The 18,400-nt window shown below is 43.9% G+C and overlaps 1 protein-coding gene across 2 annotated transcripts in view; it reads left to right on the top strand.

The window, feature by feature from the left end:
• Map1b (microtubule associated protein 1B) overlaps positions 1-18,093 on the top strand; it is a 105,033-nt gene extending 86,940 nt beyond the window's left edge. For both annotated transcript variants that reach the window (XM_005328965.5, XM_021728860.3), the window contains 3 exons: positions 471-6,975; positions 9,869-10,107; positions 13,604-18,093. In XM_005328965.5, coding sequence (XP_005329022.2) covers positions 471-6,975; positions 9,869-10,107; positions 13,604-13,759 — 6,900 coding nt within the window. In that variant the 3' untranslated portion in view covers positions 13,760-18,093. The remainder of the gene's footprint in view (positions 1-470; positions 6,976-9,868; positions 10,108-13,603) is intronic.
• The last annotated feature ends 307 nt before the right edge of the window (positions 18,094-18,400 follow it).

The raw sequence follows: 18,400 nt of genomic DNA, 5'->3' as shown, positions 1-18,400 counted from the left end.
TTTATGTCAGTGGTGAGATGACTCACATAGTCCCCTCCACACACATCCGTGATATTTAATATTTTTTAAAGGGCATCTTTGCATGGCAAATACCCAGGGGGAATATTCAAAGTATTTTGTAACTGCAGGAGCGGAAGCACTGATCACCCAGATGGTCAGTGGTTTTGGAATTGGAGCAGAGTTCTGAAGTTCTCCTACTGGGCAAAGACATATGGGAGAAGGATTACTGGGCAGGTGTCAGGTGGAGGGGTGCTGGTGGTGGCAAAAGGGAGGAATGGGGGGCTCTAAACAGAGACTGTTCAGCTCCCAGTATATAACTACGTCTGCATTTAAATAGCATGGCTACCCGAGTCCAGGTCCCAGTTGCAGTCAGTGATCCCATAATACCTGGTAATTGATGGAAGTGACAGATCGGTAATGACAGCCACTTAAACCTTTTCTTTCCTTTTTCCCTCCTTTTGTAAACCCAGATTGGGGAGTTACTGAGTACCACCCATCCTGCCAACAAAGCCAGCTTGACCCTGTTCTGTCCCGAAGAGGGGGACTGGAAGAACTCCAATCTTGACAGACACAATCTCCAAGATTTCATCAATATCAAACTCAACTCAGCTTCTATATTGCCAGAAATGGAAGGACTTTCTGAGTTTACCGAGTACCTCTCAGAATCAGTGGAAGTCCCGTCTCCCTTTGACATCCTGGAACCTCCCACGTCGGGTGGATTTCTGAAGCTCTCCAAGCCCTGCTGTTACATTTTCCCAGGAGGGCGGGGTGATTCTGCCCTGTTTGCTGTGAACGGATTCAATATGCTCATCAATGGAGGATCCGAAAGAAAATCCTGCTTCTGGAAGCTCATCCGACACTTGGACCGAGTGGACTCCATCCTGCTCACCCACATTGGGGATGACAATTTGCCCGGAATCAACAGCATGCTGCAGCGGAAGATTGCAGAGCTGGAGGAAGAGCAGTCTCAGGGTTCCACCACCAACAGTGACTGGATGAAAAACCTCATCTCCCCTGACTTAGGGGTGGTATTTCTCAACGTACCTGAAAACCTGAAAAACCCAGAGCCGAATATCAAGATGAAGAGAAGCATAGAAGAAGCTTGCTTCACGCTCCAGTACCTAAACAAATTGTCCATGAAACCAGAGCCCCTCTTCCGAAGTGTCGGCAACACCATTGATCCTGTCATTCTTTTCCAAAAAATGGGAGTGGGGAAGCTTGAGATGTATGTGCTTAACCCTGTCAAGAGCAGCAAGGAAATGCAGTATTTTATGCAGCAATGGACTGGCACCAACAAAGACAAGGCTGAACTGATCCTGCCCAATGGTCAAGAAGTAGACATCCCAATTTCCTACCTGACATCCGTCTCCTCTTTGATCGTGTGGCATCCAGCAAACCCTGCTGAGAAAATCATTCGAGTTCTGTTTCCTGGAAATAGCACCCAGTACAACATCCTGGAAGGGCTAGAAAAGCTCAAACATTTAGACTTCCTGAAGCAGCCTCTGGCCACCCAGAAGGATCTCACAGGCCAGGTGCCCACCCCGACCGTGAAACAAGTAAAACTGAAGCAGAGGGCCGACAGCCGAGAGAGTCTCAAGCCAGCCGCCAAACCGCTGGCCAGCAAATCGGTGCGCAAGGAGTCGAAAGAAGAAACCCCCGAGGTCACAAAAGCTAACCAGGTGGAAAAGCCACCCAAAGTCGAAAGCAAAGAAAAGGTGATCGTGAAAAAAGACAAGCCAGTCAAAACAGAGACCAAACCTCCCGTGACGGAAAAGGAGGCACCCAGCAAAGAGGAGCAGCCTCCCGCCAAAACCGACGTGGCCGAGAAGCAAGCCACGGACGTCAAGCCCAAGACGGCCAAAGAGAAGATCGTGAAAAAAGAGATCAAGACCAAACCCGAGGAGAAGAAAGAGGAGAAGGAGAAGCCCAAGAAGGAAGTGGCTAAAAAGGAGGACAAAACACCTGTCAAGAAGGAGGAGAAACCCAAAAAGGAAGAGGTAAAGAAGGAAGTCAAGAAAGAAGTCAAGAAGGAAGAGAAAAAAGAACCCAAGAAAGAGGTTAAGAAAGAAACGCCGCTGAAGGATGCCAAGAAGGAAGGGAAGAAGGAAGAAAAGAAGGACCTGAAAAAGGAGGAGAAGGAGCCCAAAAAAGAAATCAAGAAACTCTCTAAGGACTCCAAGAAACCATCGACGCCCCTCTCTGAAGCAAAAAAACCAGCGGCTTTAAAACCAAAAGTACCCAAGAAGGAAGAGCCGGTCAAGAAGGAGTCTGTAGCTGCTGGGAAGCCAAAGGAGAAGGGGAAGATTAAAGTCGTCAAGAAGGAGGGCAAGACTGCCGAGGCTGCAGCTGCCGTGGTCGGCACTGTGGCCACCACGGCCGCCGCTGTGGCAGCGGCTGGGATAGCAGCCACCAGTCCTGCCAAAGAACTGGAGGCTGAGAGGTCTCTTATGTCATCCCCTGAGGATCTCACCAAGGACTTTGAAGAGCTAAAGGCGGAAGAGATTGATGTAGCCAAGGACATCAAGCCCCAGCTGGAACTCATCGAAGACGAAGAGAAACTGAAGGGAACCGAGCCAGTGGACGCCTACGTCCTCCAGAAAGAGACAGAAGTCAGCAAAGGTTCTGCCGAGTCTCCCGACGAGGGGATCACCACCACGGAAGGGGAGGGCGAATGCGAGCAAACGCCGGAAGAGCTGGAGCCGGTCGAGAAACCGGGGGTGGACGACATTGAAAAATTTGAAGATGAAGGAGCTGGTTTCGAGGAGTCCTCGGAGACCGGAGATTATGAGGAGAAGGCCGAAACCGAGGAGGCTGAGGAGCCCGAAGAAGACGGTGAGGAAAACGTGTGCACCTCCAAGCACAGCCCCACGGAGGATGAGGAGAGTGCCAAGGCCGAGGCAGATGTGCACATCAAGGAGAAGAGGGAGTCTGTGGCCAGTGGGGACGACCGGGCAGAAGAAGACATGGACGAGGCCATTGAGAAAGGAGAAGCTGAACAATCTGAGGAGGAGGAGGCCGAAGAGGAGGACAAAGCAGAGGATGCCAGAGATGAATATGAGCCGGAAAAAATGGAAGCTGAAGATTATGTGATGGCCGTGGTTGACAAGGCTGCGGAGGCTGGGGGTGCCGAGGATCAGTATGGATTCCTCACCACATCGGCCAAGCAACCGGGAGTCCAGTCTCCTGGCCGAGAACCTGCGTCTTCGATTCACGATGAGACTCTACCTGGAGGCTCAGAGAGTGAGGCCACTGCTTCTGATGAGGAGAATCGAGAAGACCAGCCCGAGGAATTCACCGCCACCTCTGGCTACACTCAGTCCACCATCGAGATATCTAGCGAGCCCACCCCCATGGACGAGATGTCTACTCCTCGCGACGTGATGAGTGATGAGACCAACAACGAGGAGACAGAGTCCCCGTCTCAGGAATTCATAAACATCACCAAATACGAGTCTTCACTGTATTCTCAGGAATACTCCAAAACGACCGTCACCCCCTTCAACGGATTATCCGATGGGTCAAAAACCGATGCCACCGAGGGCAAGGATTATAATGCTTCAGCCTCCACCATATCCCCACCCTCCTCCATGGAGGAAGACAAATTCAGCAAATCTGCTCTACGCGATGCTTACTATTCAGAGGAGAAAGAGGTGAAAGCGAGTGCCACGTTGGAGATCAAGGATACCGTCTCCCCGGTCTCGGATGAGAAGCTTAGCCCAGCCAAGAGTCCATCCTCGAGTCCGTCTCCGCCGTCACCCGTAGAGAAGACCCCCCTGGGTGAACGTAGCGTGAACTTCTCTCTGACGCCCAATGAGATCAAAGTCTCCACAGAGGCCGAAGTGGTTCCTGTGTCTCCTGAGGTGACCCAGGAAGTAGTTGAAGAGCATTGTGCTAGTCCTGAGGAGAAGACTCTGGAAGTGGTGTCTCCGTCGCAGTCTGTGACCGGCAGTGCCGGCCACACACCTTACTACCAATCTCCCACCGAGGAGAAAGCTGGTCACCTCCCTGCAGAGGTCACTGAAAAGCCAGCCGCAGTGCCCGTGAGCTTTGAATTCAGTGATGCCAAAGATGAGAGTGAAAGGGCTTCCATAAGCCCCATGGATGAACCCGTGCCTGACTCAGAGTCGCCTATGGAAAAAGTCCTGTCTCCTTTACGCAGCCCTCCCCTGATTGGATCCGAGTCTGCATATGAAAGTTTTCTCAGTGCTGATGACAAGGCTCCTGGCAGACGTGCCCAGAGCCCCTTTGAAGAAAAGAATGGAAAACAGGACTTTGCAGACCAAGTCAGTCCCGTTTCTGAAATGACGTCCCCTGGTCTTTACCAAGACAAACAGGAGGTCAGAAGTACAGACTTTACACCAATCAAGGAAGACTTTGGTCCAGAAAAGAAAACCGGTGATGTTGAAGCCATGAGTTCTCAACCAGCACTGGCTTTGGATGAAAGGAAATTGGGAGGAGAGGTCTCTCCAACCCAAATCGATGTCAGTCAGTTTGGATCTTTCAAAGAAGATACCAAGATGTCCATTTCTGAAGGCACCGTCTCAGACAAGTCAGCCACTCCTGTTGATGAGGGTGTAGCAGAAGACACCTACTCTCACATGGAGGGTGTGGCCTCGGTCTCCACCGCCTCCGTGGCTACGAGCTCATTTCCGGAACCCACCACAGATGACGTGTCTCCTTCTCTGCATGCGGAAGTTGGCTCCCCACATTCCACAGAAGTCGATGACTCCCTTTCAGTGTCTGTTGTGCAAACGCCTACCACTTTCCAGGAGACAGAGATGTCTCCATCTAAAGAAGAATGCCCAAGACCGATGTCAATTTCTCCTCCTGATTTTTCCCCCAAGACAGCCAAGTCCAGGACACCAGTTCAAGATCACAGATCGGAACAGTCCTCGATGTCTATTGAGTTTGGCCAAGAATCTCCTGAGCACTCCCTTGCTATGGACTTCAGTCGACAGTCTCCAGATCACCCTGCGGTGGGTGCCAGTATGCTTCACATCACTGAAAATGGGCCAACTGAAGTGGACTATAGTCCTTCTGACATGCAAGACTCCAGTTTATCACATAAGATACCACCAACGGAGGAGCAGTCCTATACCCAAGATAATGATCTCTCCGAGCTCATCTCAGTGTCTCAGGTGGAGGCCTCCCCGTCCACCTCTTCTGCTCATACCCCATCTCAGATAGCTTCCCCCCTGCAAGAAGAAACTCTATCCGATGTTGCTCCTCCCAGAGAGATGTCCTTATATGCCTCACTCACCTCTGAGAAGGAGCAAAGTCTGGAAGGAGAGAAGCTCTCTCCAAAATCTGATATCTCTCCACTCACCCCACGAGAGTCCTCTCCTTTATATTCACCTGGTTTTTCAGATTCTACCTCTGCCGGCAAAGAGAGCACAACAGCTTGCCATACCTCCTCATCTCCACCTTTAGACGCAGCATCTGCAGAGCCCTTTGGCTACCGTGCCTCCATGTTATTCGATACGATGCAACATCATCTTGCCTTGAATAGAGATCTGGCCGCATCTGGCATGGAGAATGACAACGGAGGAAAGACACCTGGTGACTTTAGCTATGTCTATCAGAAGTCTGAGAAAACCACCAGGTCCCCAGATGAAGAAGATTATGACTATGAGCCTTCTGAGAAAACCACCAGAACCCCCGACATGGGCAGCTATTACTATGAGAAGACGGAGAGAACCGTAAAATCTGCCTACGACAGTGGCTACTCCTACGAGACCATTGAGAAGACCATCAAGACCCCTGAAGATGGTGGCTATGCCTGTGAAATCACCGAGAAGACCACCCGGACCCCTGAAGAGGGCGGCTACTCTTACGAGATAAGTGAGAAGACCACACGGACCCCTGAAGTGAGCGGTTACAGCTATGAAAAGACCGAGAGGGCTAGAAGGCTCCTGGATGACATCAGCAATGGCTACGATGACTCGGAGGAGGGTGGCCACACGCTTGGGGATGCCAGCTACTCTTATGAGACCACTGAGAAAATTTCCAGCTTCCCTGAATCCGAAAGTTACTCCTACGAGACATCTACAAAAACAGCTAAAAGCCCTGATAGTTCTACATACTGTTATGAGACGATGGAGAGAATCACTAAAACCCCCCAGGCGTCCACATATTCCTACGAGACCTCTGATCGCTGCTACACGGCGGAGAAGAAGTCCCCCTCAGAGGCCCGCCAGGATGTGGATTTATGCCTCGTGTCCTCCTGTGAGTACAAGCATCCCAAGACAGAGCTTTCGCCCTCCTTCATCAATCCCAACCCTCTGGAGTGGTTTGCCAGTGAAGAGCCCACTGAAGAATCTGAGAAGCCCCTCACTCAGTCAGGGGGAGCCCCACCACCCCCAGGAGGAAAGCAGCAGGGACGACAGTGTGACGAGACCCCACCTACCTCAGTCAGTGAGTCGGCCCCATCCCAGACCGACTCTGATGTCCCTCCAGAGACAGAAGAGTGCCCTTCCATCACAGCCGATGCAAACATCGACTCCGAAGATGAGTCAGAAACCATCCCCACAGACAAAACTGTCACCTACAAGCACATGGACCCCCCGCCTGCCCCCATGCAGGACCGCAGCCCTTCTCCACGCCACCCTGACGTGTCCATGGTCGACCCAGAGGCCTTGGCCATCGAGCAGAACCTGGGCAAAGCTCTGAAGAAGGACCTGAAAGAGAAGACTAAGACCAAGAAGCCAGGGACAAAGACCAAGTCCTCGTCACCTGTCAAAAAGGGGGAGGGGAAGTCCAAGCCCTCAGCAGCTTCACCGAAACCGGGGGCCTTGAAAGATACCTCAGATAAAGTGTCCAGAGTGGCTTCTCCTAAGAAGAAAGAATCTGTGGAAAAAGCCACGAAAACCACCGCCACTCCTGAAGTCAAAGCCGTGCGAGGGGAAGAGAAGGACAAGGAGACCAAGAATGCCGCCAACGCTTCTGCATCCAAATCAGCAAAGTCTGCCACCGCAGGTAGGCCCAGGGCACCGGGCATCCTTGTGTAGGTCATGCAGTTCTTTCTCTGTTTGCTTTGTGATGGAAGGACAGGGGAGCACACATGGATGCTTCACTTCCTTTCATTACTCTCTCCTGCTGAAGGTCTTTGTAGCTCAGCATATGGCCCAGAGCAGCTCTGATGGGACAGTGGGATTCCTGGCTTTGCACCATTCTGGAGTATAGCAACTGCATTCCTGATCGAAACCGTCAGAGCCAGGGGTATGAGTTTCGAGCTGCTCTGAAGACTGGCTTCAGATATGCCGGCCGAGGTTATAAGGGCTAGAAGCTCCAAAAGGCCTAGAGAGAACTAGAAATTCCATCCCAACCCCCAATGACCTGTCAAGGCCCAGGATTTTAGAGTCCTATTTTTTTTTTAAATAAGATTTTTAAAAATAAAATCATGAAAATTTAGAATTATCATTCTTACCAGTTTGGAGATACATTCCCATTGAAGGAAATGTTCTGTTTTCTTATCAGCTAACACACACTGTAATTCCAATTGATATTCCTGACTTCTGATCGTTCCTGATTTGCCTCTGATTCCCAGATTTATCAGTTTCATAGCAGTGATGTGGGATTTTGATGACACTGGACTTTGGTAGCACAGCTTTATCTTGTTGCTTCTTAGTATTCACGGGGATTTGTATTAATGCTCTTTTTTTCTTTCTGTCTTTATGTAATTCTCCAGGGATTTTAGATCACCATTCACAAAGGCATATAAATTGACCCAAAACTATGAAATAAAAAATAATTTGAATAACATTTCCTTGATTTATTAGACAATATAAGAGAGATGACCCTTTGGGGCTCTCAAATTCCATGCATTTTATGGTATCTTGGTTACAGCTGCAGATTTTACTTTATGTGAAGCATCAATTTTAAGACTCAGTTCTCACAAGATTGGGTCTTTTTATGTACACAGAGAAAATAAATGGAATTTGTTCATGCTTAGTATAAATATAAAGCCACCAGATAATTAACCCTTTGGTCTGAAAGAGCTGATGACCTGCACTAAGGAAAAAGCATGGAATCCCTTCAAATTAATAACATTAATAAAAAACAGATGAAATTTTGCAGAACATATACACCCTAGCCCACGGAATTGATATTAAAAAAAAAAAACTTTCTTGAACATTTAAGGAGACAATTTAACGACAAAGTAATAAAGAGGATTTAATTTTTATTTGAAGATGCTTTTAGATTTCTAAAAAGGCAAAGTTGCCCATTTAACTGATTTTAAAAACAAATTTGGGTGGACTTCTGATGATTTTCAGTTTGTGCTTCTATGGACATTATTAATTTGATTTTGATGGTAGCAGTTTAATATTCAAGGTAAAATTGCAAACATATTTAATTATTAGAACATAAATTCAAACTTCTGTTAGAGTCAGGCTTCTTTAGAAGTTCCCCAAATGGTTGTTTTCAGCTCAGATTGACTAAAATGGCCTGTGAATGTATTTATAAAATGAGCTTATTTACCTCAAACATTAATTTGGCCAATTCTTGCTACTCCCTTGCTTCACTAAAAGTAAAATTAGGCAATTGATGGAATTCACTGGAACTTTTTAAACTCTGAGATGAGAGTTTTTATACATCCCACGGAGAAAGGAAAGCAGGTTAAGTGTATAGAATCTCACCGGCATTTCAGGTGGTTTAGGCAGTGGTCTTAAACTGCATATTAGAGTCCCCTGGGGTGCTTTTAAAAGATCATGGTGCCCAGACCCCTGCCCTAGCCCACTTAAGCAGACTCTGGAGGAGAAGGCCTTGGCATCAGTAAGCAACCAAGGTGACTCTAATCATGCAGGGAGAGTGACGGACGGACCACTGCCCAAGTGTTAGCTTTACTCGTTCGAAAGCATTAAACCTTCAAACCAGAAGAAGTTAGCAAGGCAGCTGATGAAACAGGGTGCCAGGAAATTTGGAGGTTAATCTGAACTGCTTCTTTGCCCAGGCTGTTCTGGGTTAGGCTGGAAATTTGGGCTCCAAGGTGCCCCTTTCTGCAGTCTGATATGTCCTGATTGGTTAGCAAAAGCCTAGTCTTTCTGGACCTTCCTTTGCCAAATGTTGGTGTCCAGCCTGCATAGGGAGAGATGTCTCACAGCACTGTGGGAAGGCGAGAATACAGTGTTTCCTTGGGTTATGAATGGTGAGGAGGGCCCTGGAGAGCATATAGGGTGAAGATCTGAACTACTTACTAGGACAAAGGTTAGGGCATACTCTTCAGCTGTGAGCACAACTGCTATCAATTGATACCCTAAAGTGAACTGCTAAGATCTCTTAACTGCGGCTGGGTGCGATGACATAATTCTATAATCCCAACATCTCAGGAGGGTTGTAGGTGCGAGGGCAACTTCAGCAGCTTAGTTTCAAAATAAGAAGGACTGGGGATATAGCTCAGTGGTAGAATGCCCCTGGGCTCAGTACTCAGTACCACCAAAATCAATCAATCAATCAATCATCGAGTAACTATGGTTTGCCAGATGCAGATGCTTCTTTTTGATTTTTAAGGTGTTTCCTAGATCACTTTTCAGATTTAGATGATGTTAGTAGCTCCTTTAGGAAGGTGTAGCTATCTAGTTCTGTCTTTGCAAGTGCCTTGAAACTTGAAACTTCTTACTTCATAATGGGTTGTGCACAGAGGGCAAACATCCCACTCTTCATTTCTCCTACTGAAGTGATAAACAACCATGGAATTCTCGTATCGCTAGTGTTAGATGTCCTGTACACATTATTGGGGGAGATGAAGATGCTTTCACTTCTTTGCCTATCTCAGAGAGCCTGCTTGGGGATGAGTGGGGGAGGTACATTGGACAGACAGCTCTCTTCATGTTACTGAGACCCTTGCTTTGTTTTTGTTTGTTTTCCAAAGGACCAGGGGCCACCAAGACGACCAAGTCCTCAGCTGTGCCTCCAGGCCTCCCTGTGTATTTGGACCTGTGCTATATTCCCAACCACAGCAACAGTAAGAATGTTGATGTTGAATTTTTCAAGAGAGTGAGGTCGTCCTACTATGTGGTGAGTGGGAATGACCCTGCTGCTGAGGAGCCCAGCCGGGCTGTCCTGGATGCCTTGTTGGAAGGGAAGGCTCAGTGGGGCAGCAACATGCAGGTAAGGGCCTGAGGACCTTGTCTGCACTGTGGTTGAACTGGGGCCAGAGGCAGAGGGAGGGAGCCATGTTTAGCAAGGCACCTTTGTCATTGCGGATCTGTACAAGGTGCCTCCCAAAACTGTCACACATGAAATCTCAGGACAAAGTCAATTTAACCCACAGAAAATGGTCTAAAATAGTATTTTTAAAAAATTTGTTCTTTTAGTTATACGTGACAGCAGAATCCATTTTGATCTAATTATATTAGCATTGGATCTAATTTTAGTTAGAATTCCATTCTAATGGATGTACATGATGGTGAGATTCACTGTGTTGTTTTCATATATGTACATGGAAAATTATGTCAGATTCATTCCACTGTTTGTTCCTTGCCTATCCCTGCTCCCTTCCCTTCATTCTCCATTGTCTAATCCACTGCACTTCTACTCTTGCCCTCACTGCTCCTTTCACATTTCAGAGAAAATATTCAACCTTTGGTTGTTTGGACTGATTTACTTCACTTAGCACAATAGTTTTCAAGTCTATCCCTTTGCTGGCACATGTCATAATTTCATTCTTCTTAATGCTGAGTAATACTCCATTGTGCATATACACCGCAGCTTCTTTATCCATTCATCTATTGAAGGACACCTAGGTTGGTTCCATAATTTAGCCGTTGTGAATTGAGCTGCTATAAACATCCGTGTGGCTATATCACTGTATATGCTGATTTTAAGTCCTTTGAGTTTATACTGAGGAGTGGGATAACTGGGTCAAATGGTGGTTCCGTTCCAAGTTTTCTGAGGAATCTCCATACTGATTTCCAGAGTGGTTGTACCAATTTGCAGTCCCACCAGCAACGAATGAGTGAACCTTTTCCCCCACATCCTCACCAACATTGTTACTTGTATTCCTGGTCATTGCCTTTCTGGCTGGAGTGAGATGGAATCTCAGTGTAATTTTAATTGCTTTTCTCTAATTGCTAGGTACGTTGAACATTTTTTCATATAATTGTTGACCCGTAATATTCTGTGAAGTGTCTGTTCAGTTTCTTTGCCCAATTATTGATTGGGTTATTATTATTGTAATTATTTTTATTTTGGTGTTAAGTTTTTTGAGTTCCTTATATATCCTGGAAATTAATGCTTTATCTGAGGTGGCAAAGATTTTCTCCATTCTGTAGGCTTTCTCTTTACACTCTTGATTGTTTTCTTTAATGCAGAGAAGCTTTTTGGTTTGATGCCATCCCATTTATTGATTATTAATTTTACTTCTTGCTCTTTAGGAGTCTTATTAAGGAAGTCAGTTCCTGAGCCAATTTGTTGGAAGGTTAGGACTACATTTTCTTCTAGTATGTGCAGATTTAGTCTAATACTTAAGTTCTTAATCCACATTGAGCTGAGTTTTGTGCAGGGAGAGAGAAAGGTGTTAAATTTAATTCTGCTGCATATGGATTTCCAGTTTTCCTAGCACCACTTGTTGAAGAGTCTGTCTTTTGTCCAATGTATGTTATTGGCACCTTTGTCTAGTGTGAGGTAACTATATTTTTGTGGGTTTGTCTCTATCTTTTATTCTATACTATTGGTCTTATTGCTTGTTTTAGTGCCAAAACCATGCTGTTTTTGTTACTATAGTTACTATAGCTCTATAGTATAATTTTAATCTGATATTGTGATGCATCCTGTTTCACTTTTCTTGCTAAGGATTGCTTTGGCTATTCTGGGTCTCTCATTTTTCCAAATGAATTTCATGACTGCTTTCTCTATTTCTATGAAGAATGTCATCAGGATTTTAATAGGAATTGCATTCTATCTGTGTAGCGCTTTTGGTAGTATGGCCATTTTGACAATATTAATTCTGCCTATCCAAGAGCATGGGAGATCTTTCCATCTTCTAAGGTCTTCAGTTTTTTTCTTTAGTGTTCTATAGTTTTCACTTTAGAGGTCTTTTGCCTCTTTTGTTAGATTGATTTCCAAGTTTTTTTGTTTGTTTGTTTATTTTTTGAGGATATTGTGAATGGGATGGTTTTCCTAATTTCTTTTTTAGCTGATTCATCATTACCGTACAGAAATGTAATTGATTTGAGTGTTAATTCTGTGTCCTGCTACTTTGTTGAATTCATTTATGAATTCTAGAAGTTTTTGGTAGAGTTTTTTGGGTCTTCTCAATATAAAATTATGTCATTGGCACACAGAGGTATTTTGAACTCTTCTTTTCCCACTTGTATACCTTTTATTTTATTCTTTTGCCTAATTGCTGTGGCTAGAATAGAAGTGGTGAAAGTGGGCATCCCTGTGTTGTTTCTGTCTAAAGTAGTATTCTTGATGCCACCAATAACCATCACTTTGGAGGAAAGCCACCTTACCTAAGGCATAATCTATTCATCTACAAAATGGACTGAAGGTTAATTGCCCTCCCCCAATATATGAGTATTGTGTATTCGAATCAAAGCGGTCATATTTCTATGGGAGAGCTGCTGAAGAAGTGCATTCATTCCTTTGTTTTTTATGGATGGACCAAAGGTAAGAACTTTAGAAAATCAACTGTCCAGGTGAAATTCCATAGTAGGAGCATTGACTCCTAAGGAATATGCCTAACTCCCAAACCAAGTGTCTAGCTATGAACCACCCTGTCAGTACGGTTGGGATCTTTGTTCATCCAAATTTTACTTGTGGTTCTGCACAAAATCACTTAGTAAACTGTGTTTGCATACTATTAAATAGAATTGCTTATTTAATCATATGACATCTAATGTAGCCAGGCACATTAGATTTCACACCCCTATAATCCCAGCAACTCAGGAGGCCTGCGGCAAGAGGATGCCAAACTTGAGGCCAGTCTCAGCAACTTGGTCAGACCATGTCTCAGGGGAGGAAAAAAAAAAAAAAAAACGACTGAGGATATAGCTAGCTCATAGCTCATTGGTGGAGTGTGCTTGGGCTCAATCCCCAGTACCACAAAAAAGGTAAAAGAAATCTAATGTGATACAGCCAGTTGCCTCCTAAGGAATATAACATTTTTAAGTCATTAACCACCTATCCCACTCACCTACTCGCCAGCTACACATGCAAAGAGACATATCTTCGTTTCCAGAAAAATGTTAATTACACCCAGTGGGTGGGTTTTCTGAGGATGTTGAGCTACAATAATAACTAAAACTCTTTTGACTAAATATGCATTATCTTTTATGCAAAACTTACTGGCTGAAAGAAAATGTAAGAAATAGCCTTAACCAAGGTACTTAATGAACATTAAAGAATTGAAAAAACAACAGTGAATTTAGATGAACTAATTACAAGTCTCTAGTTGCCTTTGGTTCCAGTCTTCCACTCTTTTTGTGGGTGTGTTTATTCTGGTTCCTTACAAATGTGAGTTGAAAAAAAGACTTGCATTCCTTGAGGAAAATAGAACATTTTTCTTTCATTCCCATCTTCTAATGATCTAATACCTTGGGTTTGTACTATTTTTGCATCTGGTTTCTGTCCCTGCCCTTAAACAGCTATTTTCTCCCTGCAGGTAACTCTGATCCCAACTCATGACTCAGAAGTGATGAGGGAATGGTACCAGGAGACCCATGAGAAACAGCAAGACCTCAACATCATGGTTTTAGCCAGCAGCAGCACAGTGGTTATGCAAGATGAATCTTTCCCTGCATGCAAGATAGAACTGTAAAAACCAAGGCCAGCCACACCACAGGATTTGAACTTTGTTTCCAGAAATTCTTCAATTTGAAACTACCTTTTCTAAAACGCCAATTCATCTAATTAAGTCGCCGAACAGTTACCTGCCAAATGCTATCCTGTGTCATGGTGACGCAAGTCACTAATATTTCTCAGTTTTTGCTGATTGCTAAGGGAAGTAACAGTATTCCCACAATAGGGTTCAAGTTACTACAAAATTACCTACCCCAGTTCATCTCTGCTGAACATTTGGAAACCATGCACTAGCAAACCCATCTGACTTCTGCTAGGTAGAGGCATTTGTCTTAGAGAGAGAGAGAGAGAGAGAGAGAGAGGGAGGGAGAGAGGGAGTGAGGGAGTGAGCGCTCAAAGAGAATGCAGGAGAGAGAGAGAGAGGAAGAATGAGAAAGAAAAAGAATGCAAGAAAAGGAGATGGAGTAGAGAGGTTCTGGTGAGATACCCAGAGAGGAAAAGAGAGAGCAGGGTGGGGTAAAGAGAAGAAAACCAACAATGAGGTCTGCATTTCCTCAGGCAGTAGGTATTCTGTAGTCTACACAGGCCAAGTTTTCCATTTTTGTCAGTCTTAAGTCATCATTTTCTAAAGCAAGCTGGCTAGAGGAATACAAAAAGAACAAAACTTGTCATGAGGGCATGTGAGATTGTCACGCCTTAATTAAGCTCCTTCAGTTTGAAGGCTGCACACTGACATGCTGTAGTGAGTGTAGACCGCACACACAAGTGGAATGAGCCCCATTCAGAACTCTCAGACTCTTTAGACACACGAGTAGATTGATCTAAGGCATGCTCCCAGCATTTGTCCACCCACTTAGTCCACACTGCGTCAATTAACCTGCATGCGTCAACGCCCAAGTCCACCCCAATTAACTGAAGCAAATACCAAAGCAGTTGGGAGTACATATGGTAGACAATTTGCCTTAGGAAGTGACTTGAATGTACAAAGATACTTGATGCACTTATTTTTTAATGTGAGACAGCAAGTTTATAAAACATCCGTGTAGGATTATAGATATTCCAGTTGAAGAAGCACTTGTGTGCACATGGGGGGTACTAGAAGTTGATCTGATTGGTCCAACAGTTTGATGCTGAGTCATGCGTGCTGAATACCACGCCAGTGCACCCGTGACCCCTCAGCCAAACAAGTTGCACCTTTCATAGCTTCTTCACTACTGCAAATTCAAGACTGAAAAGGCTTCTATGATCAGAACTGGGAAAACAGTGAATCTTATGGTGGAAGAGGTTCTCAGCAAGTGTACAGTATTTACCTTCCTTTGTCTTACATTGGCTTTTTTAATTTTCCATTAATTTCAACATGATTATGGGAACAAGTGTACAGAACTTTTTTTTTTTTTAGCTATGTGAGAACTTTTCATAGATGAACTTTTTAACTAACGTTTTAATTTACAGGAAAATACAAAAGAAAAATTTCAAGCGATAGTCTTTTTTTTTAAGTGTTTCATAAGACAAAAATCGAATAATTTTTTGAAGTTCTGGCAAGATTGAAGTCTTAAGGTTGCAGTAAGAATATTTATTAAAAACCCCTAACTACCAGGAAGAATGATACCTCCCACCTTTTGATTCTCATAACCTAAAAATTTGAGTATGGCCTATTTGAGAGTGGGAGAGAACAGCATGGTAGGCTAATTCCAGGGCTTTTATGAGTCTATCACCCAGTGGTACCCTACATACTTCTTTCAAGATCTTCAACCATGAGGTAAAAGAGCCAAGTTCAAAAGAACCCTAGCACATGGGATTTTCTTTTTTGGAAAAAAATAAGTAATAGATTGACAACAAATGAATCCCCCACTCCTGTTGTTCATCATGTAGAGTTCAGACATACTGTCCATCGCCGTCATCATTGAACATGAACCTGGGAAGCCAGATCATGATTAAAACTGACGTCCGGTTTCAAGTTGCAGCTCCATGCACCCAGTGTTCGGATGTGGCAAACTTCTCAGTGACAACTGTGCTGTGCTCTGTCATGTCACGTTTCCTGCAGACTCTTAAGATCTACGGAGTAGTGAACAATGACCTCATTTTATTTTCTGTGTTAGTTATTTATTTCAGAATTAGCATTTTAGTTTATTTTTGTCTGTTAAGTGTTTGTTTTGCACTGCTAACTAATATGAGGGTTTAAACAATGCTTCTTCAGGGTCCCTCACTGAGGACCCGTGCAGTCTACTTAATGCTGTGAATTACATTTTCCAAATGTTTAATTTTTTTTAAGAAAATTAATATTCTATTTTTGTTAGGCTTCTCTAGGAATACAGTTTTTTATTTATTGCCCTATTTCTTTTTTAAGTTTTTAAAAATAACACACTAAGGTTACAAAAACGTCACACCTGATGGAAGAGTCATTGTGACCAAAATGGGTTTCACTGAGCATCAACTCATCTACCTAAAACTTCTTTTATGAGAAGCCCATAAAATTACTCAAGTTTATTATTTAATGGTTAGTTATTGAGTTGGTTCACATAATGCCTGGGAAGAGAAACATTTCCTAGCCTTCTTGCCAAATCCAGACCTCTGGTTGATTTTTCTTTGATAGAAGATGGAGTTACTTTCCAATTTTCCAAATTAAAGTTACTTAAGTTGTATATTATTTTGCTTTTAAAAAAAGTGCAAACACTTTTGGAAAATTACAGCCAGTCTTCAGTTATAACCTCTCTACCCACTCCTTGCCCCCAACCCCCTACCCCTCTATGGAATTTAATGAGAAAAATATAAAAAACTGTCATTGGTCAGCTGGCTCTTTTTCCTATGAAATCTATCAGTACTGTCCTCCATTCGTTGTTCTCTATGATGGCCACAGAGCCTGAGTATACCAGGAAAACCAATATTTGCATTACAGGTTGCTCTTGTCCTTCTAGACATCTTTCCTACCTGTGTGACTAACCTAATTTTGCTAGTTCCATAAATACACAATTAGTTTAGTAACAGCCATCAGAAAGTACCATGTACCTTCATGGTGAGAGCTAAAACTCGACACAGACTTCTAGGAGCTTTGTTCATACCGATTACTTAATCCAATTGTATAGATTTGAATATTTGAGTGGAAGGAATTTCCATTCTGTTTAAATGATGGGATTCTATTGCGATAGCACTCATGATCATGACCTTTTTGGTAGTATTCTTAAACAAAATTCTACAGAGACTAAATGTTAGAGACGATCCTCCACTTTCAATTTTAACCAATTCTATCCCCTTTCTCAAAACCCCAACCCCTGTGCATGCTTTCTCAGTCTTGTGGTGGGACTGGATACAATGACTGACCCCCTCCCTCTTTAAACACCATTTTCCCATGGAGTTCAAAAGGAAAAAAATTTTTTTCTTAACGTTACATATCATAGTGAATGGTTTCCCCAGTGTATATGGATGTTTTAAGTGTCTCCAATAGCTTATGAAGTTTAGGAGCTTTCCAATATTCATTTAATAAGATTTAATCATTTGCTAATGGAAATTTTTCCACCTTCCATTTTTCCCTCTGTTACCAAATTTCAGCTCCGAGGAGCTGCTCTACAATTCTGGAATTGCTTTTCTTGCCTCTCTTTAGTCATCTGTCACAGGAGGTTTCTGCTCAGTAACGATATTGTGCGTTAGGAGAACTTTTTATTTTTATTTTTTCGTGCTTCAGATGTAGGAGAAAAGATCCTGTTTCCATTTGAAAGGAACTGTTAAGCTTTTTATCTTTTAACCAACTGAACAACACACCAAAAGCAGCCTAGAGATGAGCATTTCTTTGAAAGCAATTAGGTTATTCACCTGGTATTAAAACTATCTACTATTTTAAAAAAAAAATCTGTGACTTTTACGAAGTTCATTTTAAAAGGCAGCATCAAAAACTGAAAAAGGAAGGGAAGAAAAAGTCAACAGCTTCTCTGCACTTGTTTGGAGCCCCCCAAAGCGGGAGCCACAGAGAAGAGGCTCGGACCGGGCTGCCCCTTGGAGAACACCCTGCAGCCAGCAGTTGGGAGTCACGCTTTCCACGCTGCACGCAGCCCCTTCACTTTCCAGCCCCTGCAAGGAGTGGTCCTGAGCTGGGCTGAGAAGCACTTCACACTCCTCTCTCTTGTTCTGAATGGTGTTTGTGTCAGTCTGCAGCTGTGTATGGCATTATGTCTTATAATCCTGCATCACTTCTATCCTATCCAGTCATATCTAATGTAGAAAATTAGTTTCCAGTGAAAGTAATATGTAGTGCTTTTATGATATTTGTGTGCAATATCCCCTCTTCCATTGAGGATATTTGATGTAAAGGAAAAAAAAAAAAACTCAGTTCCACAATAAAATACAAAAGTGGCAAAAGTTCATGCATTCCCCGTGCTGTTTTTGGCTTTGTGTCCTGAGTTGGGCTCTGCCATCCATGACGGGGGTGACCACATTCTTTTCAGACTGCTTTTTTGTGGCTACTCATTGATTGATGTGTGCAGCCAAGCCCTCAAGAAGGTTAGAGTCTTAAGGACAGAAACTGGGAGTTGAGGGAGAAGAATAATAAAAACAGTGGCCTAAAAAGAAAGTAGTTGAAGGAGAATATTAGCTGGGCTTCCTGCACAAACCACAAGTAAACGAGAAAGCAGATTTGAATGCCGGCTCTGCCATATCCAGCTGGGTGACC

Source organism: Ictidomys tridecemlineatus, chromosome 1, assembly GCF_052094955.1.
Source record: "Ictidomys tridecemlineatus isolate mIctTri1 chromosome 1, mIctTri1.hap1, whole genome shotgun sequence".
NCBI lineage: Eukaryota > Metazoa > Chordata > Mammalia > Rodentia > Sciuridae > Ictidomys > Ictidomys tridecemlineatus.
The sequence above is the reverse complement of the archived record's forward strand: the minus strand, read 5'-3'. Positions and strand labels throughout refer to the sequence as shown.